Here is a 26,641-nt window from a genome sequence, read left to right as displayed (position 1 = left end):
CTTTGTCCTTTCCTACCTTTTTTACTTCTCCTTTCGTGGCTATACACAGAGAGGTGGGAGGGATTAAGTGCTCTTTGGGAATCTTTGCCTCCTACTAGTGACCAGGAGAACCACTGTGAAAGAAATGAATTTATCAGGTTAGCATAAATTATTGTGTTTTTTTGCTCTTCTAGGGTAGAAGCATTAAGGCGCGAGGACATCCAAAAACATTCATTATTCATTAAGATCCTTGTTAACAATAAGGAGGTTTCAAGAACTGTAACTAAGCATTTGGGTTCAGACTTCAGAGTTCACTGGGGACAAATATATAAGACACAGATTCTTAATTGGCCCGAAAGCATAAAGCTGCAGGTACAGTCTGAATTTTTTCAAGATCCTATTATAATTTTGTTTGTCATTATGATATACTGAAAAGTGTTGTGTAAATTCCTAACATTACCGAAGAATTAATGGGGTAAAAAGATGAAATATTTGTTTCCGTGCAACTATATATTTCTTTGAAAAAATTTGAATGTAATTTAGGGCTTAAAAAGATAGTAGGGTATAGACAGAGCTTTCCATTTTAAACAACATTACAATTTACTTTTATTATCAAATTTGCTGCCCTCTAGGTGGGCTCATAGGACTTCAGGAGCATGCTCTTTTCTTTATCACTATATGGCAGCAGTGTTTGCAACAATGTATAACATTGCTAAAACATTGTTGCCAACACTGCTGCCTTAATAGATGTAATTAGGAAATGTGTTTAAAATTGCATAGATTTTACTGTCCCTTTAACATAGAAAATACCACTTTGTGAAGCGCTAATTTATTTTACGCCCGTAAATGGGCATATTTGCCCGTTTGCGGGCGCACGATAAATAACCAGCCATTACAAGTGGATGAAAATACTACCGCAAGCTTGTGGTAGCACTTTGATCTCTGGTTAATGAAAAAAAATGTCCCTCAATTGCCCCTAAAATTAAGTGTAAGGTTAGTTTATTAAATATAACTACACAAAGTAGTTATAAGGTGTTAAAGTAAGGGGATGTGGGGTGTTAGAAAAAAAATGGCACTGTAAAGTGCCTTTTCATTGCGGTTTTAGGGGACTGGGATTAAACTGAAAATATATATGTATATGCTTATATACATATATATCTATGTATATACACATATAAACACATAAATATATTTCTAAATATTCATATACATTTATATTTAAACTGTGCTGTGCAAATTGACCCCCTTGCTGCACTAGGTTCTGTTCCGTGTCTATCGGCATGAGAACGAGGCTTCCATTGGGGCCCATGGAAGCGCGCTGTCATGAGGGCTAAGTTTCCATGCAATGCGAACACGAGGTCGCGTTCGTATTGCGCTCAAATTGTAATACCAGCGCACATTGGAGTGCGATGGTATTACTGAGTAAAGCACAAATATCGAGCTCGCGTAAGTGCAATTTTAAACTCAACTTGTAATCTAGCCCTTTGTGAATAAATGATGTTAATATTATTGCGCTGTTTTCTGTTAAAGTCAGTTCTAAAGCAGCAATGCACTACTAGAAGTTACCTGAACATATCTGGTGACGCAAAGACAAGAGGTATAGCTTCACAGCCACCAATCACCAGCTAGAGCCTAGTAATGCATTGCTCCTGAGCCTACCTATGTATGCTTTTCAACAAAGGATACCATTAGAACAGTGTAAATTTGATTAAAGAAATAAACTGGAAATTCTCAAAAAAATTACATGTTCTATTAGAACAGTAAGGGCCAAATTATCAGTGGCACCAGGGGCGGAACTACCATTGGTGCAACAGGGGCAGTGGCACCAGGGCCCAAGTGCTGTAGGGGGCCCATAGCAGGCAGTCTATACATAGGTGTCTGCAGAATATATACAATCCTAATGCAGGGGAGCCTTTTATTAGTGCATATTTATCTATCCTCAAAACATTTTTTTGCATCAGGTCCTCTGTTGAGTAGGTCCGCTACTGAGTGGCACGCTAACAGTTGCGCGCGAGCGAAAAGGGGTTTATTGTAGCTGTTTGTGCTAGTCAGATGTAGTGCTCTTATTACAAGTTGAAAAGTCAACACGCGTCGAGATAGAGCATCCCTGGGGCTCTGGTTAACTGTTTTGCAAAAATAAAATAAAAAATTATATTGAAAGTACAGTTACACTCAAAATAACACCATCTAATTAAAATATTTTTTTTTAAAATGTGCACTAAAAAGTTATAACGACTCAGATATGAGGTCTCAGGTGTCAGAAAAAAAAGGTAGGAGCGCTTTAACATTGAGCTACATATACATGTACATATACATACATACATACATATACACTGGACTCCTATGCAGTTATGAAGATGAAAACATGAAAAATCATATTTATGCAATATTCATTTTTAATAAAGTGTTTAATTATGTTTTTAATGCTCCGCACATAGCAGAATATGTTCTATGTATTTGGCCAGCAGGAGGAGGCAAAGAGCACCACAGCAAAGCTGTTAAGTGTCACTCCCCTACCCATAATCCCCAATCATTCTCTTTGCCTCTGTCAATGGAGGAGGTGAAGTTTTGGTGTCTGAAGAAAATTTTATAGAGACTCCTTTGGAGGAGATTCAAGACAGGATTAAGGCTCTCAAACTAGCCACTTCCTTTATTTCTGATGCTACCATGCAAGTTATTAGACTGGGAGCCAAGATATCTGGCTTCACTGTCCTAGCTCGCAGGGCGCTGTAGCTAAAATCTTGGTCAGCTGATGTTACTTCTAAGTCCAAGCTTCTGGCGCTTCCTTTCAAGTGTAAGACCTTGTTTGGGCCTGGTCTGGCAGAGATTATTTTTGATATTACGGGTGGAAATGGGTCTTTTCTACCTCAAGATAAGAAGAACTAAAGGATGTCAAAGTAATTTTTGTTCCTTTCATAACTTCAAAGGAAAGTCTTCCTCTTCCAAGCAGGAACAGTCCAAGTCTTCTTGGAAACCCAGTCAGTCTTGGAATAAGGGGAAGCAATCAAAGAAACCCGCAGCTGAGTCTAAGTCAGTATGAAGGGATTGCCCCCGATCCTGGATCGGATCAAGGGGGGGCAGACTTTATCTGTTTTGTCAAGAATGGATACAAGATGTTTGAGAAACTACTAAATCTACTTGTGGAATACTTACGTACCATATCAGCTACTATTCAAAGACTGTAAGTAGCGTGCTTACCAACTTTCATATGTACCATTGCTCTCATTACTGCAGTTAATCATATTTTATTTTCTGTGAGTCTTTATATCCATATGTGGCAGTATTGTTTTTTTTCATTGGTACAGCTCCTAATTCATTTATATGAGCAGCTATATGTTACTCTCACTGAATACTGACTTTTGTTTGTTCCCCTAATTCATTAACCATTTGCTACTATTTGTTTTGTAACAATTGTTACCTTAAGCTGACATTGTAGTGGCATTTGGGAGTTAAATGATTTTAACCCTCAAAACTCATGTCAGTATAATAAATGCTCTTTTCAGTGAATTATTTATCTAGTTATGATTTATTATTTCCTGCTCTGAGCTACACACCTATACATAAAGTTTGTTACATGACATATATATATTTAGATATATATATAAAATTGTTGTTTTCTGTAAAAATAGATCCTGTTAAATCCTGCCATTACATTGGGCTGTGGACATAGTATCTCAGGGTTACAAAATAGAATTCAAGACTTTCTCTTCCAGGGGGCAGGTTCCATCTCTCAAGAATATCTGCAGACCAGATAAAAAGAGAGGCATTCTTGAACTGTTTTGAGAACCTTTCCTCCCTGGGAGTGATAGTTCCAGTGCAGGAACAGGGCCTAGGATTCTATTCAAATCTGTTTGTGGTTCCCAAAAAAGAGGGAAAATTTCGACCCATTCTAGACCTAAAGTGTCTCAACAAGTTTCTCAGAGTGCCGTCCTTCAAAATGGAAAACATTCGTTCCATTCTTCCTTTGGTCCAAGAGGGTGAGTTCATGATGACCTTACACCTGAAGGACGCGTACCTTCATGTTCCCATCCACAGGGATTATCACAAGTTCCTGAGATTCGCCTTTCTAGACAAATATTTTCAGTTTGTGGGTCTTCCCTCTCAAAGGTTCTGGGGGCTCTCTTGGCAGTGATCATGTCTCAGGGAATTGCAGTGGCCCCCTACTTGGACAACATATTGGTTCAGGTGCCATCTTTTCAACAAGCAAACTCTCATACAGAGATCTTGTTGTCTTTTCTATGTTCCCATGGATGGAAAGTGAATCTGGAAAATAGTTCCCTTGTTCCAGCGACAAGGGTGGTCTTCTTAGGGACAATAATAGATTCCCTATCTATAAAAATATTTCTGACGGAGGTCAGAAAATCCAAAATTCTCTCCCCTTGCCTCTCTCTACTGTTCGGCCATCAGTGGCTCAATGTATGGAGGTGATTGGTCTGATGGTTGCTTCCATGGTCATCATTCCCTTTGTTCGATACCATTTGAGAGCTCTGCAGTTATGCATGCTCAGACAATGAAATGGAGATCATTCGGATCTGTCTCAGAGGATAGATCTAGACCAGTTGACAAGAGACTCTCTCCCTTGGTGGCTTTCTCAGGAGCATCTGTCTCAGGCACGTGCTTCCGGAAACCTTCCTGGGTGATTGTGACCACGGATGCCAGCCTACTTGGCTGGGGAGCAGTCTGGGACTCGTTAAAAGCACAGGCATTATGGGCTAGGGAGGAGTCTGCTCTTCCCATAAATATCTTGGAGTTAAGCGCAATCTACAAAGGCTTGGCCTCAGTTATCTTTAGCCCAGTTTATCAGGTTCCAGTCAGACAACATCATCTCATTGGCTTACATCAACCACCAGGGAGGAACTCGGAGTTCCTTAGCCATGAAGGAGGTGGCTCGGATCATTCAGTGGGCAGAAGCTCACAATTGTTGCTATCTGCCATCCACATTACAGGAGTGGACAACTGGAAAGTGGATTTCCTGAGCAGACAGACTTTTCAACCGGGGAGTGGGCTCTCCATCCAGAGGTGTTCTCCTGGTTGACCCTCAAATGGGGGGTGCTGGAGCTGGATCTGATAGCGTCTCGGTAGAGCGCCAAACTTCCAAGGTACGGTTCAAGGTCAAGAGATCCGCAGGCTGCACTTATAGATGCTCTGGCGGTTCCTTGTGATTTCGGTCTAGCATATCTGTTTCCTCTGTTTGCGCTCCTTCCATGAGTCATTGCTTGTATCATACAGGAGAAAGAGTCTGTGATTCTAATAGCTCCTGCATGGCCTCGCAGGATCTGGTATGCTGCCCTACTGAATATGTCATCTCTGCCACCTTGGAGGTTGCCTCTGAGTAAGGATCTTCTAACTCAGGGTCCTTTCCTCCATCCAAATCTCGTTTCTCTGAAGCTGACTGCTTGGAGATTGAACGCTTAGTTCTGTCTAAGCGTGGGTTTTCTGGGTCGGTCATTAAGACCATAAACCAGGTTCGCAAGCCTGTTACTAGAAAAGTTTACCATAAGGTATGGCGTAAATACCTTTATTGGTGTGAATCTAAGGGCTACCCTTGGAGAAGGGTAAGGATTCCTAGAATTTTGTCTTTTCTACAGGAAGTTCTGGAGAAAGAATTTTTAGTCAGTTCTCTGAAAGGTCAGAGTTCTGCTTTATCTATCTTGTTGCTCAAGCGTCTGGCAGATGCAATTTTTTTGTCAGGCCCTGGTCAGAATCAGTCCTGTGTTTAGACCTGTTGCTCCTCCTTGGAGCCTCAACCTTGTTATTAAAGTTTTGCAGCAGGCTCTGTTTGAACCAATTATATTGGAAAAAAGATTAAACTTCTTGTGCTATGAATCCAACAGCAAGGACCAGCACCACAGATGGATACTAGTTCCCTACAAACTAGCAAAAGGAAAAAAACAAGTACTGTGTGCGCCTTAAAGGGCAGGTCAAAAAAATATATATACACCAATCCTAAAACTTTGAAATTGAATTGAGCATAATTGTTGCAGCTCATTGTTATTTTGCTTAAATAACCAGGATTCGTTTTCTCTCATTAGTACTGCTTTTTTGCTTCCTTTACCCTGTCTGCAGCAGAGGCTAAGTATTGTGAAGTGTCTTTAGAGGTCTTCTCTCTACATAGATAGGTCACTTACAGAGAATTACTCATTTTATATAAACAAGTTTTTATGCATTTATTGATGTACATTTAGTATTGCCTTTTTATATTTATCTCATTGTATGAATTATTTCGCTTACAACTCTTTTAATACATTTAGTAAAGTCTAATTAAATTATATTTTAACATTAATTTCAATTGGCTGTTTTTTTCTTGATCATTTACCTATCATTTGTTAAAAGATTTTTTTTCTTGATCATTTACCTATCATTTGTTAAAAGATTTTTTTCATATGTATTAGGACATAATCAACTCATATATTTTTTTGACCTGCCCTTTAAGGCGCCCACAGTACTTGTTTTTTTCACTTCAATATTCTGTTTGAACCAATGCATTCCATAGATATTAAGTTGTTATCTTGGAAAGTTTTGTTTCTTTTTGCTATCTATTCTGCTCAAAAAGTCTCAGGGCTCACGGCTTTGCAGTGTGATTCACCTTATCTTATCTTTCATGCGGATAAGGCAGTCCTGCGTACTAAGTTGGGGTTTCTCCCAAAAGTGGTTTCGGATAGAAATATTAATCAGGAAATTGTTGTTCCTTCTCTATGTCCTAATCCTTCTCAAAAGGAACGTATGTTGCACAACTTGGATGTTGTGCGTGCTCTAAAATTCTATCTTCAGGCGACTATTTTTGCCAGTCTTCTGCCCTGTTTGTTTGTTTCTCAGGAAAGCGTAAAGGTAAGAAAGCTACTGCTAATTCTCTTTCCCTCTGGTTGAGAAGTATTATTTGTTTTGCCTATGAGACTGCTGGTCAACATCCTCCTGAGAGAATTACAGCTCATTCCACGAGGGCTGTTTCCTCTTCTTGGGCTTTCAAAAATGAAGCTTCTGTGGAACAGATTTGCAAGGCTGCAACTTGGTCCTCTCTGCATACTTTTTCCAAATTTTCGAAATTTGATACTTTTGCCTCGGCTGAGGCTTCTTTTAGGAGAAAGGTTCTTCAAGCGGTGGTGCCTTCTGTTTAGGTCTGCCTGTCTTGTTCTCCCTCCCTAGTTATCAGTGTACTCTGGATTGGGTATTGGTTCCCACTAGTAATTGATGACGTTGTGGACTCTCTATATCTTAGGAAAGAAAACAAAATGTATGCTTACCTGATAAATTTCTTTCCGGATATGTCCACGACCCCACCCTTAATTTTAAGACAGTTATTTTTTACTAAGCCTCAGACACCTTTGTGTTATTCGTTTTTCCATTTCCCTTCTGTTGAATGACTGGGGATTATGGGTAGGGGAGTGACACTTAACAGCTTGACTGTGGTGCTCTTTGCCTCCTCCTGCTGGCCAGGAGTGATATTCCCAATAGTAATTGAATGACGTTGTGGACTCTCTATATCCGGCAATGAGGTTTGTGAGCAAGTAGGATTTTTTCACCACTTTTTTTGCTCCATTGACTATGGGGGGGATACGTTAATGTGATCGCGATATTCTGTCTTTGGCTTTCTGTAAACATTGGTTTAGCGCACAACCGTAAACTTTTTACTTTCAACCTGTAATACGAGCGCTACTCCAAGTGCCTAAAATACCGCTCCACTCGTAATCTGGCCCTAAATGTTTAATTTTCAATTTTAGGGTCCTTTGTCTGCAGACTTGATAAGGAAAGTTTTTATTTCTTAAAAGTATACCTAAGTAATTGTTTGCTTTACTTTATTTTATTAAAAACATGTACAGTTATTAAAATATTAGCGCCAAGTGTATTTACTTAGATTTTTAGGAAAAAGTCAATTTCTTTTTATTAAAAAACATTACTTTCTAAATGTAACATTTTATTAAACCTTTTTTTTTTTTTTTAGATATTTGAAACTGTTGGAAAGAGCGGAACTAATTTGTTAGCAGAGGCTTTTATTCCGATCCCAGAGAGTACTCTATTAACAGGAAGAGCCCCCTTTGAAGATGTAGAGTTCAGTAGTAACCAAAGGGTGATGTTTGATCATGAAGGTGTTGGCAGTGGTAAGTACCCAATAACGCCCCCATTAAACGTAATCATTTATTTAAAGTTCATTGGTTAAAAAATATTTCCTTTAAGTTAGAAAAATGTGTAAATATGTTTACAATATAGAACACCAGCCGGCAGCCAGGGAAAAATGTTGCTTGTTGTAAGTAGTGACATTGTGATAGTTATGTTTAAAAGGACATAAAGTCATTTTTCTTATATAGGTATCATAAATAAATCACTATATAATAAATTATTTACATGCAAAATAAATATTTTAAAAACACTAAAAACTGTAATTTTCTTTGCAAAATATTTGCTTTGTTTTATAGTTTATGGACATTATTAAGCTTCCTAATGTTTACCCTATCTCCTTTCTAGTGGTGATGGTAGCCAGTCAATATGTACAGGCATGCACAGAATGTGTACAATCCTAATACAGGAGAGCCTTTTATTAGTGCAGGTTCCAGGTCTATACACAGGTGTGCGCAGAATGTGTACAATCCTAATACAAGGGAATAGGGCTGCAACAACTTATCGGTAAGTTTGATCATAAAAATAGTTGTCAACAAATCTCATTATCAATTAGGTGGTCAGCAATTAGTTGGTCAGTTGCACAGCACCAGCTGCTTTAATCTGATGATCTACTGCAACTAAGATTGTGCAAAAAAATTCAATTTATTTATTTTTTTTATCTTTTTTCTATCCGATTAATCGGACAATAATCATCCGATTAATCGGATAGAAAAAAAATAATAAATAAAAATGTTTGCACAATACCATGTGCAGGAGTTCATCGGATTGAAGCAGCTGGTGCTGTGCAATTAACCAACTAATCGCTGACCACCTAATTGATAATGACATTCTTTGACAACTATTTTTATGATCAATCTTACCGATTAGTTGTTGCAGCCCTACAAGGAAGCCTTTTATTAGTGCAGGCTGCAGGTCCATATATCTGTAAAACTATCTTTAATCATAAATATTATACAGTCAGATATAATAATAATAAAACCAGCAGATAAAGCAGTAGTTATGGATAGAGAAAGATACATTAAAGAATGTGAACAGATACACATACTTACTGTAAACTTCAATCAAACCTGATGGGGGAATACAAAAACAAACTAGAAAATTATTTAAAGAAAAGACAAACAATGGGTCTCCTAAATAAAAAAGAATTGGAGTTCTTGGATACCAAGAATTCAAGGGTTCCAACATTCTATGTCCTTCCAAAAATTCATAAGGAAAAAAATAATCCATCAAGTAGACCCATTGTTTCTGGGATTGGAGCCTTAACAAGTAATTTATCTAACTACAGTATATTGATAGATTTATCCAACCTTATGTAACAAATACAAAAGCGTATGTAAAATACACTACGGACATCATATGTAAATTGAGGGAGATAGAATGGCAAGAGGACTGGCTTTTAGTCACAGCAGATGTGACATCTTTATACACAGTTAAAGAACACAAAAAAGGGATTGAAGCAGTCAAGTTTGCCCTTAAGAAAGATAAAGATCTATTGGATGAACAAATAGGATTTATCCTGGAAGGAATAGAATTAATATTGGAATCCAATTTGTTTGGTTTCAGTATGAATTCTTCCTACAAATTTGCTCCAAGTTATGCGTACCTATTCATGGCCATGTGGGATGACCACTATGTCTACGGTTCGCATTACTGGGAGGAGCACCTGGTTACACATTGTAGATATATAGATGGCATTCTACTTGTTTGAGTGGTTCTAAAACAGATATAGATAAATATATGGAACATCTTAACAATAAAAACTGGGTGATTAAACTAACTTGGGAGGCTAGTGAAACAACTATTAATTATTTGGACCTGGAAATTTATATTGAAAACAATAAGATAAAGACCAAAATCATTTCAAGAAAGTGGACACTAATTCATATATATATATATATATATATATATATATATATATATATATATATATATATATATATATATATATATATATATATATATATATATATATATATATATATATAGTTGCCACTACAACAGTTTGTTGAATAAGATCCCCAAGGGACAGTTTTACAGGTTTAGGAGAAATTCTACAGATGTTAAAAATTATAAAGAAAGATTATAACAAAGATTTAGTGAAAAAAATATGATAAATAGGGATACTAGATAAGACTATTAAAGAAGTAGAGACTATGGACAGAGATGACATCCTGAGAAATAAAGATAAACGGAGAGAATAGCACATACGGAACAATTATTCTAGACTATAGTACTGAAGGTTTTAAGTTGAAAGAAATAATAGAAAATAATTGGGATATTTTAAAAAGAGACGATATATAAAAGAGGAGATATTGAGGGATAGACCCAGAATAGTCTTTCGTAAAGCCCCTAATTTGAAGGACAGCCTGACCAAAAGTTATATCAGAGAAGAGCTTAAGAAAGAAACATTGCTAAGTAGTAAGCATCTTAAAGGCTTTTTTAAATGTGGGATATGTAATGGGTGCACACAGACTAGTAGTACATCTAAACACATAGAACGCTCTCTATCAAATACAAATGGCAGAAGATACAAGATAGATCAAATGATAACTTTGCAATAGTAAAAATTTAATCTACTACAGTGTTTGTGTGGCTTACAATATGTAGGACTCACAACCCATTTACTTAAAGTAAGAATACTGTATCTGAACATATATACAATATAGGAAAAGGAAATAAAAAAACATCCTATTTCTTCTCCCTTTAAAAAGAAACATAACTGTAATCCCAAATACTTAAGTGTCATGGGAATAACTAAAGTAATCCCACATTGGCGAGGGGGAGATACAATTCGCACTTTAAACAAGCTAGAAATGAAATGGATCTTTGAGTTGGATAGCCTTGTACCGAAATGATTGAACAAAGATTTAGTAGTTTGTCATTTCCTGTAAAACTACATGAATTGTTGTAAATGAGACATGAGTTAGAGTCAATTGCTCCTGCCCTTCAATTATTTAGTAACGAATTTTAGTAATACATTTGTAAATAATGAATAATTTGCAGTATTTTATTTATCCTTTAAACATATATTAACAGTGTACTTTTGATTACAATATACTCCCATGTTTGGAGAGGTATATTTAGATTAAGAAATAGAAAAGTATACATATTGATAATATAAATGTGACTCTTTTTGTAGGAATTAGGTGTTTATAACCAATTTGTTTTAATGAGATGCTTCAATACAAAGTAACGGCTAGATTGCGAGTTTTGCGTTATGAGGGGTGCGGTACTAACTTGCAAGTTATTGTCACCGCTCACTTCCCTACAGCGCTGGTATTACAGGTTAAAAAAAAAACAGCGTTATCAGGCAAGAAGTGAGCGTAAAGCAAAATTGAGCTCCATACCGCACTCCAATATCAGCGCTGCTGAAGACTGCGGTGAGCTGGTTTTACGTACTCGAGCACGATTTCCCCATAGACATCAATGGGGAGAGCCGGCTGAAAAAAAGCCTAACACCTGCAATAAAGGAGCGTAAAGCTCCGTAACACAGCCCCATTGATTCCTATGGGGAAACAAAATTTATGTTTACACCTAACACCCTAACATGAACCCCGAGTCTAAACACCCCTAATCTGCCGCCCCCGACACCGCCAATACTTACATCATATTTATTAACCCCAAATCTGCCGCCCCCGACATCGCCGACACCTACATTATATTTATTAACCCCTAATCTGCCGCCCCTGACATCGCTGACACCTACATTATATTTATTAACCCCTAATCTGCCGCCCCGACATCGCTGACATTTACTTTATACTTATTAACCCCTAATCTGCTGCCCCCAACATCGCCGACACCTACATTATATTTATTAACCCTAATCTCACCCCCCCAATGTCGCCACAACCTACCTTCACTTAACCCCTAATCTGCCGCCCCCAACGTCGCTGCCACTATAATAAACATATTAACCCCTAAACCGCCGTACTCCTGCATCGCAAACACTAGTTAAATATTATTAACCCCAATTTGCCGCCCCTAACATCGCCGCCACCTACCTACATTTATTAACCCCTAATCTGCCGCCCCCAACGTCGCCACCACTATACTAAATTTATTAACCCCTAAACCTAAGTCTAACCCTAACACCCCCTAACTTAAATATAATTAAAATAATTCCTATTTAAAACTAAATACTTACCTGTAAAATAAACCCTAAGCTAGCTACAATATAACTAATAGTTACATTGTAGCTAGCTTAGGTTTTATTTTTATTTCACAGGCAACTTTGTATTTATTTTAACTAGGTAGACTAGTTAGTAAATAGTTATTAACTATTTACTAGCTACCTAGTTAAAATAAATACAAATTTACCTGTAAAATAAAACCTAACCTGAGTTACACTAACACCTAACCTTACACTACAATTAAATCAAGTACCTAAATTAAATACAATTACCTAAATTACAAAAAAAAACCCACTAAATTACACAAAATAAAAAAAGAAATGATCAGATATTTAAACTAATTACACCTAATCTAATAGCCCTATCAAAAACATAATTTATGCTTACCTGATAAATTTATTTCTCTTGTAGTGTATCCAGTCCACGGATCATCCATTACTTATGGGATATTAACTCCTCCCCAACAGGAAGTGCAAGAGGATTCACCCAGCAGAGCTGCTATATAGCTCCTCCCCTAACTGCCATTACCAGTCATTCGACCGAAAACATGCAGAGAAAGGAAAACCATAGGGTACAGTGGTGACTGTAGTTTAATGGAAAAATTACCTGCCTTAAAGTGACAGGACGGGCCGTGGACTGGATACACTACAAGAGAAATAAATTTATCAGGTAAGCATAAATTATGTTTTCTCTTGTTAAGTGTATCCAGTCCACGGATCATCCATTACTTATGGGATACCAATACCAAAGCTAAAGTACACGGATGACGGGAGAGACAGGCAGGCTCTTTATACGGAAGGAACCACTGCCTGAAGAACCTTTCTCCCAAAAACAGCCTCCGAAGAAGCAAAAGTGTCAAATTTGTAAAATTTGGAAAAAGTATGAAGAGAAGACCAAGTTGCAGCCTTGCAAATCTGTTCAACAGAAGCCTCATTCTTAAAGGCCCAAGTGGAAGCCACAGCTCTAGTAGAATGTGCTGTAATTCTTTCAGGAGGCTGCTGTCCAGCAGTCTCATAGGCTAACCGTATTATGCTACGAAGCCAAAAGGAGAGAGAGGTAGCCGAAGCTTTTTGACCTCTCCTCTGGCAGAATAAACGACAAACAGGGAAGACGTTTGTCGAAAATCCTTAGTTGCCTGTAGATAAAATTTCAGGGCACGGACTACATCTAGATTGTGTAGCAGACGTTCCTTTTTCGAAGAAGGATTAGGACACAAAGATGGAACCACAATCTCTTGATTGATATTCCTGTTAGTGACCACCTTAGGTAGGAACCCAGGTTTAGTACGCAGAACTACCTTGTCTGAATGAAAAATCAGATAAGGAGAATCACAATGTAAGGCAGATAACTCAGAGACTCTTCGAGCCGAGGAAATCGCCATTAAAAACAGAACTTTCCAAGATAACAACTTGATATCAATGGAATGAAGGGGTTCAAACGGAACCCCCTGTAAAACATTAAGAACTAAGTTCAAACTCCATGGTGGAGCAACAGTTTTAAACACAGGCTTGATCCTAGCTAAAGCCTGACAAAAAGCTTGAACGTCCGGAACTTCTGACAGACGTTTGTGTAAAAGAATGGACAGAGCTGAAATCTGTCCCTTTAAGGAACTAGCGGATAAACCCTTTTCTAAACCTTCTTGTAGAAAAGACAATATCCTCGGAATCCTAACCTTACTCCATGAGTAACTCTTGGATTCGCACCAATATAAGTATTTGCGCCATATCTTATGGTAAATCTTTCTGGTAACAGGCTTCCTAGCCTGTATTAAGGTATCAATAACTGACTCAGAAAAACCACGTTTTGATAAAATCAAGCGTTCAATTTCCAAGCAGTCAGCTTCAGAGAAATTAGATTTTGATGTTTGAAGGGACCCTGGATCAGAAGGTCCTGTTTCAGAGGTAGCGACCAAGGTGGACAGGATGACATGTCCACTAGATCTGCATACCAAGTCCTGCGTGGCCATGCAGGCGTTATTAGAATCACTGATGCTCTCTCCTGTTTGATTCTGGCAATGAATCGAGGAAGCATCGGGAAGGGTGGAAACACATAAGCCATCCCGAAGGTCCAAGGTGCTGTCAAAGCATCTATCAGAACCGCTCCCGGATCCCTGGATCTGGACCCGTAACGAGGAAGCTTGGCGTTCTGTCGAGACGCCATGAGATCTATCTCTGGTTTGCCCCAACGTCGAAGTATTTGGGCAAAGACCTCCGGATGAAGTTCCCACTCCCCCGGATGAAAAGTCTGACGACTTAAGAAATCCGCCTCCCAGTTCTCCACTCCCGGGATGTGGATTGCTGACAGGTGGCAAGAGTGAGACTCTGCCCAGCGAATTATCTTTGATACTTCCATCATTGCTAGGGAGCTTCTTGTCCCTCCCTGATGGTTGATGTAAGCTACAGTCGTGATGTTGTCCGACTGAAACCTGATGAACCCCCGAGTTGTTAACTGGGGCCAAGCCAGAAGGGCATTGAGAACTGCTCTCAATTCCAGAATGTTTATTGGTAGGAGACTCTCCTCCTGATTCCATTGTCCCTGAGCCTTCAGAGAATTCCAGACAGCGCCCCAACCTAGTAGGCTGGCGTCTGTTGTTACAATTGTCCAGTCCGGCCTGCTGAATGGCATCCCCCTGGACAGATGTGGCCGAGAAAGCCACCATAGAAGAGAATTTCTGGTCTCTTGATCCAGATTCAGAGTAGGGGACAAGTCTGAGTAATCCCCATTCCACTGACTTAGCATGCACAATTGCAGCGGTCTGAGATGTAGACGTGCAAAGGGTACTATGTCCATTGCTGCTACCATTAAGCCGATCACCTCCATGCATTGAGCTACTGACGGGTGTTGAATGGAATGAAGGACACGGCATGCATTTTGAAGCTTTGTTAACCTGTCTTCTGTCAGGTAAATCTTCATTTCTACAGAATCTATAAGAGTCCCCAAGAAGGGAACTCTTGTGAGTGGAAAGAGAGAACTCTTCTTTTCGTTCACCTTCCATCCATGCGACCTTAGAAATGCCAGTACTAACTCTGTATGAGACTTGGCAGTTTGAAAGCTTGAAGCTTGTATCAGAATGTCGTCTAGGTACGGAGCTACCGCAATTCCTCGCGGTCTTAGTACCGCCAGAAGAGCACACAGAACCTTTGTGAAGATTCTCGGAGCCGTAGCCAATCCGAATGGAAGAGCTACAAACTGGTAATGCCTGTCTAGAAAGGCAAACCTTAGATACCGGTAATGATCTTTGTGAATCGGTATGTGAAGGTAAGCATCCTTTAAATCCACTGTGGTCATGTACTGACCCTTTTGGATCATGGGTAAAATTGTCCGAATAGTTTCCATTTTGAACGATGGAACTCTTAGGAATTTGTTTAGGATCTTTAAATCCAAGATTGGCCTGAAAGTTCCCTCTTTTTTGGGAACCACAAACAGATTTGAGTAAAACCCTTTTCTTTGTTCCGACCGCGGAACCGGATGGATCACTCCCATTAATAAAAGATCTTGTACGCAGCGTAGAAACGCCTCTTTCTTTATTTGGTTTGTTGACAACCTTGACAGATGAAATCTCCCTCTTGGGGGAGAGAATTTGAAGTCTAGAAGGTATCCCTGAGATATGATCTCTAACGCCCAGGGATCCTGGACATCTCTTGCCCAAGCCTGGGCGAAGAGAGAAAGTCTGCCCCCCACTAGATCCGTTCCCGGATCGGGGGCCCTCGATTCATGCTGTCTTAGGGGCAGCAGCAGGTTTCCTGGCCTGCTTGCCCTTGTTCCAGGACTGGTTAGGTCTCCAGCCTTGTCTGTAGCGAGCAACAGCTCCTTCCTGTTTTGGTGCAGAGGAAGTTGATGCTGCTCCTGCTTTGAAATTACGAAAGGAACGAAAATTAGACTGTCTAGCCTTAGGTTTGGCTCTGTCTTGAGGCAGGGCATGGCCTTTACCTCCTGTAATGTCAGCGATAATTTCTTTCAACCCGGGCCCGAATAAGGTCTGCCCTTTGAAAGGTATATTAAGCAATTTAGATTTAGAAATAACGTCAGCTGACCAGGATTTTAGCCACAGTGCTCTGCGTGCCTGAATGGCGAATCCGGAATTCTTAGCCGTAAGTTTAGTTAAATGTACTACGGCATCTGAAATAAATGAGTTAGCTAACTTAAGGGCTTTAAGCTTGTGTGTAATCTCATCTAATGGAGCTGATTCAAGTGTCTCTTCCAGAGACTCAAACCAAAATGCTGCTGCAGCCGTGACAGGCGCAATGCATGCAAGAGGTTGCAATATAAAACCTTGTTGAACAAACATTTTCTTAAGGTAACCCTCTAACTTTTTATCCATTGAATGGAATGAAGGACACGGCATGCATTTTGAAGCTTTGTTAACCTGTCTTCTGTCAGGTAAATCTTCATTTCTACAGAATCTATAAGAGTCCCCAAGAAGGGAACTCTTGTGAGTGGAAAGAGAGAACTCTTCTTTTCGTTCACCTTCCATCCATGCGACCTTAGAAATGCCAGTACTAACTCTGTATGAGACTTGGCAGTTTGAAAGCTTGAAGCTTGTATCAGAATGTCGTCTAGGTACGGAGCTACCGCAATTCCTCGCGGTCTTAGTACCGCCAGAAGAGCACCCAGAACCTTTGTGAAGATTCTCGGAGCCGTAGCCAATCCGAATGGAAGAGCTACAAACTGGTAATGCCTGTCTAGAAAGGCAAACCTTAGATACCGGTAATGATCTTTGTGAATCGGTATGTGAAGGTAAGCATCCTTTAAATCCACTGTGGTCATGTACTGACCCTTTTGGATCATGGGTAAAATTGTCCGAATAGTTTCCATTTTGAACGATGGAACTCTTAGGAATTTGTTTAGGATCTTTAAATCCAAGATTGGCCTGAAAGTTCCCTCTTTTTTGGGAACCACAAACAGATTTGAGTAAAACCCTTTTCTTTGTTCCGACCGCGGAACCGGATGGATCACTCCCATTAATAAAAGATCTTGTACGCAGCGTAGAAACGCCTCTTTCTTTATTTGGTTTGTTGACAACCTTGACAGATGAAATCTCCCTCTTGGGGGAGAGAATTTGAAGTCTAGAAGGTATCCCTGAGATATGATCTCTAACGCCCAGGGATCCTGGACATCTCTTGCCCAAGCCTGGGCGAAGAGAGAAAGTCTGCCCCCACTAGATCCGTTCCCGGATCGGGGGCCCTCGATTCATGCTGTCTTAGGGGCAGCAGCAGGTTTCCTGGCCTGCTTGCCCTTGTTCCAGGACTGGTTAGGTCTCCAGCCTTGTCTGTAGCGAGCAACAGCTCCTTCCTGTTTTGGTGCAGAGGAAGTTGATGCTGCTCCTGCTTTGAAATTACGAAAGGAACGAAAATTAGACTGTCTAGCCTTAGGTTTGGCTCTGTCTTGAGGCAGGGCATGGCCTTTACCTCCTGTAATGTCAGCGATAATTTCTTTCAACCCGGGCCCGAATAAGGTCTGCCCTTTGAAAGGTATATTAAGCAATTTAGATTTAGAAATAACGTCAGCTGACCAGGATTTTAGCCACAGTGCTCTGCGTGCCTGAATGGCGAATCCGGAATTCTTAGCCGTAAGTTTAGTTAAATGTACTACGGCATCTGAAATAAATGAGTTAGCTAACTTAAGGGCTTTAAGCTTGTGTGTAATCTCATCTAATGGAGCTGATTCAAGTGTCTCTTCCAGAGACTCAAACCAAAATGCTGCTGCAGCCGTGACAGGCGCAATGCATGCAAGAGGTTGCAATATAAAACCTTGTTGAACAAACATTTTCTTAAGGTAACCCTCTAACTTTTTATCCATTGGATCTGAAAAGGCACAGCTATCCTCCACCGGGATAGTGGTACGCTTAGCTAAAGTAGAAACTGCTCCCTCCACCTTAGGGACCGTTTGCCATAAGTCCCGTGTGGTGGCGTCTATTGGAAACATCTTTCTAAATATCGGAGGGGGTGAGAACGGCACACCGGGTCTATCCCACTCCTTAGTAACAATTTCAGTAAGTCTCTTAGGTATAGGAAAAACGTCAGTACTCGCCGGTACCGCAAAATATTTATCCAACCTACACATTTTCTCTGGTATTGCAACTGTGTTACAATCATTCAGAGCCGCTAACACCTCCCCTAGTAATACACGGAGGTTTTCCAGCTTAAATTTAAAATTTGAAATATCTGAATCCAGTTTGTTTGGATCAGAACCGTCACCCGCAGAATGAAGCTCTCCGTCCTCATGTTCTGCAAATTGTGACGCAGTGTCTGACATGGCCCTAATATTATCAGCGCACTCTGTTCTCACCCCAGAGTGATCACGCTTACCTCTTAGTTCTGGTAATTTAGCCAAAACTTCAGTCATAACAGTAGCCATATCCTGTAATGTGATTTGTAATGGCCGCCCAGATGTACTCGGCGCTACAATATCACGCACCTCCCGAGCGGGAGATGCAGGTACTGACACGTGAGGCGAGTTAGTCGGCATAACTCTCCCCTCGTTGTTTGGTGAAATATGTTCAATTTGTACAGATTGACTTTTATTTAAAGTAGCATCAATACAGTTAGTACATAAATTTCTATTGGGCTCCACTTTGGCTTTAGCACATATAGCACAGATATCTTCCTCTGAATCAGACATGTTTAACACACTAGCAAATAAACTAGCAACTTGGAAATACTTTTCAAGTAATTTACTATAATATGAAAACGTACTGTGCCTATAAGAAGCACAGAAAAAGTTATGACAGTTGAAAATTAATAAACTGAAAAGTTATAGCATCAAATCTTTGTAAAAAACACAATTTTAGCAAAGGATTGCTCCCATTAGCAAAGGATAACTAACCCTGATAGCAGAAAAAAAAAAAAAAAAAAAATACAGAAATAAAGGTTTTTTTTTTTTTATCACAGTCAACTACAATCTCACAGCTCTGCTGTGAGTGATTACCTCCCTCAAAACAAGTTTTGAAGACCCCTGAGTTCTGTAGAGATGAACCGGATCATGCAGGGAAGACAATAAACTTCTGACTGAATTTTTTGATGCGTAGCAAAAGCACCAAAAAAGGTCCCTCCCCCTCACACATAACAGTGAGAGAGATCAGTAAACTGTCATAAATTAAATAAAACGACTGCCAAGTGGAAAAAAATAGTGCCCAAAACATTTTTTCACCCAGTACCTCAGAAAATTAAACGATTTTACATGCCAGCAAAAAACGTTTAACATTAATAAATTGAGTGTTATTAAAAAGCCTGTTGCTAGTCCCTGCAAATTAGGCTAAAGTTTTATGCATACAGTATAATTCCAGTGAAGTGCCATTCCCCAGAATACTGAAGTGTAAAATATACATACATGACAGCCTGATACCAGTTGCTGCTACTGCATTTAAGGCTGAGTTTACATTATATCGGTATGGCAGAATTTTCTCATCAATTCCATTGTCAGAAAATAATAAGCTGCTACATACCTCTTTGCAGATTAATCTGCCCGCTGTCCCCTGATCTGAAGTTTACCTCTCCTCAGATGGCCGAGAAACAGCAATATGATCTTAACTACTCCGGCTAAAATCATAGAAAAACTCAGGTAGATTCTTCTTCAAATTCTACCAGAGAAGGAATAACACACTCCGGTGCTATTATAAAATAACAAACTTTTGATTGAAGGTATGAAACTAAGTATAATCACCACAGTCCTCTCACACATCCTATCTATTCGTTGGGTGCAAGAGAATGACTGGTAATGGCAGTTAGGGAGGAGCTATATAGCAGCTCTGCTGGGTGAATCCTCTTGCACTTCCTGTTGGGGAGGAGTTAATATCCCATAAGTAATGGATGATCCGTGGACTGGATACACTTAACAAGAGAAATAAAAAAGCCCCCCCAAAATAAAAATAAAAACCCTAGCCTAAACTAAACTAAACTACCAATAGCCCTTAAAAGGGCCTTTTGCGGGGCATTTCCCCAAAGAAATCGTCTCTTTTACCTGTAAAAAAAAAATGCAAACAACCACCCAACAGTAAAACCCACCACCCACACAACCAACCCCCCCAAATAAAATCCTAACTAAAAAAACCTAAGCTCCCCATTGCCCTGAAAAGTGCATTTGGATGGGCATTGCACTTAAAAGGGCATTTAGCTCTTTTTCAAGTGCCCAAACCCCTAATCTAAAAATAAAAAAAAAGTTCCAAATTGTATTGCCTGAAGAAACAACCAGCTTTCGGTCGAGAAACGCATAGCAGTGTTTTTGGAATAAAAAGCTTGTTATTTTTTACTTCATCGGGAGTTGTCATTGCTTTTCAAACTGTACAGTAAGCCAGCCGTTACCATCAGCTCATTGTTCAGGAACAAGGGTTCCTTTCACACAGCAGAAAGCACTTCGGGGTTGAAGATACAATGGAGCAGTGAACCACTCAGTGAGCTAACCACTGTAAGAGTTAGCCTGCTTGCTGGCACCGGTCATAGTACGGTGCATCTTTATCCGGTAAGCCTTTTCAATTTGCACTCTACGGTCCTATCAAGACTGAATAACACTATGAGGCGCCCGCTTCTTTTTGTCTAATTACTTAGATTCCTAACACACCAGGAACCAGAGGAGCAACCTTATCTTCACATTTCACTAAGACGCTATCATTACTGGTGAACAGAGGCCATTTTTTGGTGATTTCTCCCCTTTGGGAGCCAAACATTTCAATTACATAATTCATTGAACTTTGACTGTTTGTGCACACTTTCATTTAACGTTATTGTTTAGCGTGCCCCTTCCACGTTTCCTTTGGGGAACTTTGTTCAACTAAAAATAAAAGCCACCCAATAAACCCTTAAAAAAGCCTAACACTAACCCCCGAAGATCCACTTAAAATTTTGGAAGACCCGACATCCATCCTCAACGAAGCTGGCAGTAGTCTTCATCCAAGCGGCCGTAGTCTTCATCCAGACGGCATCTTGTATCTTCATCCATCTGGCGCGGAGCGGCTCCACCTTAAAGACATCCGGCGCGACGCATCCTCTTCAATCGAAGTCTTCTTGCAGAATGAAGGTTTCTTTAAGTGACGTCATCCAAGATGGCGTCCCTTGAATTCCGATTGGCTGATAGAATTCTATCAGCCAATTGGAATTAAAGGTGAAAAAATCCTATTGGCTGATGCAATCAGCCAATAGGATTGAGCTTGCATTCTATTGGCTGATGGGAACAGCCAATAGAATGCAAGCTCAATCCTATTGGCTGATTGGCTAAATATATGTACCTCTCACTTTTGCCTCCCAGGCAGACTCGTAATACCGGCGCTATGGAAATTCCACTGAAAAAGGACTTTTTGAAAGCTGCGGTAATTACGTTGCATTACGGCCAAAAAAGTGTGCGGTGCAGCTAAATCTACAAGACTGGTAATACCAGCGGTAGTGAAAAAGAGCCATAACGCTGCTTTTTCACTCATACCGCAAAACTTGTAATTTAGCCGTACGTTTGTATAACAGCAGTGTTAAACAATTTATATATAGTATATTATGTTATGCCCCTTATCTATTTCTGACATATAATGTGTGAGAAATGGACTACAAATATGTCGTCTGTCTAAATGGTAGAACTACAAAAATGGATGCCGCCAAAAGAACTACCAAAATGACGGTGATGCTTTTTCCTGTTAAAGTCAACCGGACGTGATGTAATGTGAAAACCGGAAGTGGCATATAACCAATAGGATCTCAGTAAAGGGGTTTAAAAGCTCGACATGAAAGGAATGTCAGTTATCCTTGACAAAGCGGAAGCGAAACATGTGTCGGATTACCTTACTGAGACTCTATCATTGGCTTTACACAGGGGCTTTGGGCAATAATAAGGTGTCTTGGACCCTTTCACTATAGGTTTATATGACGCTAGAAGTTGTGGTTAACTCAATCTTATGCCCTATGTATGTCCATTGTTATGCTAAAGTGTTGAGTTCATTTTATGTATTTTACTAAAACCGTTGTTATACAAGCCAAGCTGAAGGTTGGTTATGTACCAAACATAACACTGCTGTATACGTTTGAGCTTTACAAATTTAGCTCTGAGTCACGTGAGTAACAATTTGGGAAGTTGCCACAATCTATTATAAACTTTTAACAAGATTGCACTATTGTGTTCTTTTTTTCTCTTGTATGAGTCCATGAGGAGAAACTGTGGATTAACCTTTTTTACGCCGTTATGGCATTCTATTCCATCCTAACCGCACCGGGCTTTAGTGCCGTTAGGACGGAATAGAATGTCCTAGCCGTTGTCCTGAAGCCAACAGCGCTTCCAGGATGTGATCACGGTCTGGAGGGCTTGTCTAGCATCATAAGGATGCTCCCCTGACCCAATCCCATCATTGAACGTTGTTCCGATGTAGACAAATTAACCCTATCATCAAAGGGTTAAGTGTTGAATCAGAAAAAGACTCCAAAAAACCTTGGACACTGTATCCTCTTTTGAATATATCTCAATATATTCCACTTATACCACTTTATGGTTGTTTTTGTTAATTATGTGACATTGCACATTATAAATATTACACAGATCAGTATGGATAGCATTACTATTGCTTATCTTTGGGGGCACCTGTTGAGTAGGTCTGCTACTGATGCAGCATGTAAGAGCGTTGGGGTTCAAAATACCATGGAATGCACTCCAGCCTCTTTGGGGGCAGTGGAAAAACAATAATTTTCAGATTTACATAGATTATATAAAAAAAAAACAAAATAAATAATGAAAATCCATTGCAAAGTTGTTAAACTATACATACTTAAACATTTAAAGGGACATGAAACCCAACATGTTTCTTTCAGATTCAAATAGAACATATCATTTTAAACAACTGTCAAATTTACTTTTATTATCAAATTTTCTTCTGTCTCTTGCTATCCTTTGTTGAATGAGCATCAGTGCACTACTGGGAACTAGCTGAAGACATCAGGTGACTCAGCGATTAAAGAAAGGCATATATGTGTAGCTATCAATAACAGCTAGCTTCCAGTAGTGCAATGCTGCTCTTGAGCATTCCTAGGTATTCCTTTCAACAATGGATACCAAAAAAATGTTACAAATTAGAGAATAGAAGTACATTGGAAACTTGTTTAAAATTATATGCTCTATCGGAATCACAAAATATTTTTTTTAGGTTCCATGCCCCTTTAAGTGGAATTTAATTTTGAGTTTAATGTCCCTTTAAGGATAGGATTATGATAAGTGCAGTAGCTAGTGTTAGGGTTAGGAATTATATTAACCCCTTGGATTGCTTTCTGGAAGAATTTGCACCCATAACAACAATATAACATGCTTTATTTTCATGACGTTTTGGTCTATCAGGCATTAATATTATCACTATTGATGCAATATGCACCTTTTGAACCTCTTTAATGCAATGGAAATCAAACTGGGCTGATGACATAGTAGTCACTTCTTATGTAGCAGTGGTAGCCTTCAGTAATTTACAGTAGACTTACAGGTTTAGAAGTGCCTTCATTTCCTGCAACCTCACTTATTTTTATTATTATTATTTTTTTAGATGTACCATTTTCATTTGAGGCAGATGGCAGCAACAAAATGACGTTAATGACTTCTGGAAAAGTCTCTTATTGTGTTTCTTGGGCTGTTGGAGAAAACGGAGTGCCCTTGGTCCCTCCAATTTCACAGCAAAACAGGTGACAGAATTGTTTTTAGTAAAAGTATAATTCTGTATAAATGTAATTGATTGTTGGTGTTTTATTTCTAAGTCTGACTTTTATTAATTAGAGGTAAAGAACTTGTCATACTGCTTAGTTTAATTAACTGTTTAAATTACGTCATGACAACCTATTTAGATTAGGTGAGCCCCTAGTAATGTCACCACCAATTATTAAAGGGACATTCCAGTCAAAATTGAAATGCACGTAAATGAATTACACTTTTGAATAGAAACATATTTGCAATATACATGTATTAGCAAAAATGCTTCAAATAAACGTTATCATTGTTTTAGTGTTAGCATTTCTCTCTGCACGTGCATGTGAAGCATAGCTAGATATTCTCAGTGCACCAGCATTGTAAATACTGCAGCTGCTCAGAGCACCAGTGGGGCTTGTATCATGTCAGCAACTAACAAATTAAGTCATTACCAGATGCTACAACCACATTAGGCTCTCTGAGCAAGAGTTGTGTTTAAAATGCTGGTGCACAGCTGTAGCATTTTGCAGAAATATTTTTGCTAATGCATGTATATTACAAAAATGATTCTATTCAGAATAGAAATGCATCCACGTGGATTCCAATTTTGGCTGGAATGTCCCTTTTAAAAGAAATAATTTTTTTTATGAAAGCATATTCTGTATTAGCAATTAAGCACCGCATTGCAAAACATCTGCATACAAAATAAACATTTTAAAAAGGATATAAAACTGCCATTTCCATCTGCATTGTTTTGCACTCTAAGGATATACACCTTGGAAAGCCTTTTGATTGTTGTTAATCTCTTTTCCTCTGCTGTGGCCAATTACAGCTAAAAACAAACTCTTGCATTGATCAACCAATCGCTGTGTAGAATACTATAGAGTAAGGGTGGATACACCCCCCCCTCCCCAAATATTTAGATTTTAATTACTACAGAATAATCTGGTAAAATAAATAATGAAGATACTATGCAACGTTTTTTATTATGCATAATTAAAAGTTTATGGGGAATTGGATGTTAAAGTGATGGCAAACTCTACATGTTTAAAAATACGGAATCTAAGCAATATTTTAGATGGACTTTAAAAGATCAGTTCTAATAAATATGCGCTGTAACATACTTTTTAATCTAGCCGTGCCAATCTTATTCCCCTCGCTCCTGCCCCCCATTTCACAACTCTTTTTTGTTTTTTTGTTTAGCCTGTTCTCTAATCGGCGCTGCAGCTACAAAAATAGTGTCGTATGGCTAGAGTGTCTATTGGAGAACAGTTCCAACCATTAACTCACAAAAAAAAATACTTTTGAAGTGGGCGGCCTGTGCACAGGCACTAGATTAAAAAGTAAGTTACAGAGCATCTTCATTTTAAAACATGTAAAATCTAATATCACTTTAAGTTGTCCCTTTAAGAAAAGCCTTAATTCATTCTTCATTACAATGTATTATTGGCTCTACTGAGCATCCAAGTGTACAGAACATTAAATTACAGCAAGTGTAATCAGATGCTTTTTATTATCAACCAAAAAGACCCTCCTCATAGTGAGGGCACCCATAGGCACATGCCTAATGAGAAATCAGGCCCTGACAACAAGTCATTAAATATAACTACGTTTCTTTATATTCTTGCTCGTATACACGAAAATGTTTCATTTTGTAGGATTTATTAAATGTTTATCTCAGTGTTTGGTTCTATGCATAATCAAAGGAACATGAAACTCAAAATGTTTATTTCAAGATTTAGATAATGCAAGCAATTTTAAACAGCTTTCCAATTAATTATATTATCAAATTTGCTTTATTCTCTTGCTATCCTTTGTTTGAAAGCACACCTAGGTAGGCCTAGAAGCAGCAATGCACTACTGGGCGGTAACTTCTGTTTAGGCACTGCACATATATGCCTCTTGTCATTGGCTCACCCAATATGTTCAGCTGGCTCCCAGTAATGCATTGCTGCTGCTTCAACAAAGGATACCAAGAGAATGAAGCAAATTAGATACTAGAAGTAAACTGTTTAAATCAGTATGCTCTATCTGTATCTTTATGTCCCCTTGAGTGCTATCAAGAAGAACACAATACCACTTTAAGTTTTAAACTAATGAATATTTATCATTAATACAAATATTTTTGTTATGTTAGATCATTAAATAATGATGCAGTTGCATCTATCGGAGCATCCAGCCTGACTGACATGAAGAAACTGGCGAAATGGGCTGCAGAATCAAAGCTTGATCCAAACGATCCTAACAATGCTGCTCTCATGCAACTAATAACGGTGAGATTAGCTACGTACATACAGCTAATAACGGTGAGGTTAGATATGTACATGCAGCTAATAACGGTGAGTTTAGATACATATATACAGCTAATAATGGTGAGATTAGCTAGATATATACAGCTAATAGCGGTGACATTAGCTACGTACATACAGCTAATAACGGTGAGATTACCTACGTACATACAGCTAATAATGGGGAAATTAGCTACATACATACAGCTAATAACGGTCAGGTTAGCTACGTACATACAGCTAATAGCGGTGAGATTAGCTACGTACATAAAGCTAATAACGGTGACATTAGATAATACATACAGCTAATAACGGTGAGATTAGCTGCGTACATACAGCTAATAATGGTGAGATTAACTACGTACATACAGCTAATAACGGTGAGATTAGCTACGTACATACAGCTAATAACGGTGATATTAGCTATGTACATACAGCTAATAACGGTGAGATTAGCTATGTACATACAGCTAATAACGGTGAGATTGGCTA

The 26,641-nt window shown here is 39.0% G+C and overlaps 1 protein-coding gene across 1 annotated transcript in view; it reads left to right on the top strand.

Moving 5' to 3' along the window:
- CC2D2A (coiled-coil and C2 domain containing 2A) overlaps nucleotides 1–26,641 on the top strand; it is a 319,163-nt gene that overhangs the window by 118,065 nt on the left and 174,457 nt on the right. The window contains exons 16-19 of the mRNA XM_053704126.1: nucleotides 174–351; nucleotides 7,919–8,075; nucleotides 23,725–23,860; nucleotides 25,999–26,134. Coding sequence (XP_053560101.1) covers nucleotides 174–351; nucleotides 7,919–8,075; nucleotides 23,725–23,860; nucleotides 25,999–26,134 — 607 coding nt within the window. The remainder of the gene's footprint in view (nucleotides 1–173; nucleotides 352–7,918; nucleotides 8,076–23,724; nucleotides 23,861–25,998; nucleotides 26,135–26,641) is intronic.

Source organism: Bombina bombina, chromosome 2 (assembly GCF_027579735.1).
Source record: "Bombina bombina isolate aBomBom1 chromosome 2, aBomBom1.pri, whole genome shotgun sequence".
Taxonomy (NCBI): Eukaryota; Metazoa; Chordata; class Amphibia; order Anura; family Bombinatoridae; genus Bombina; species Bombina bombina.
Note: the sequence above shows the minus strand (reverse complement) of the source record. Positions and strands in the feature narration are given on the sequence as shown.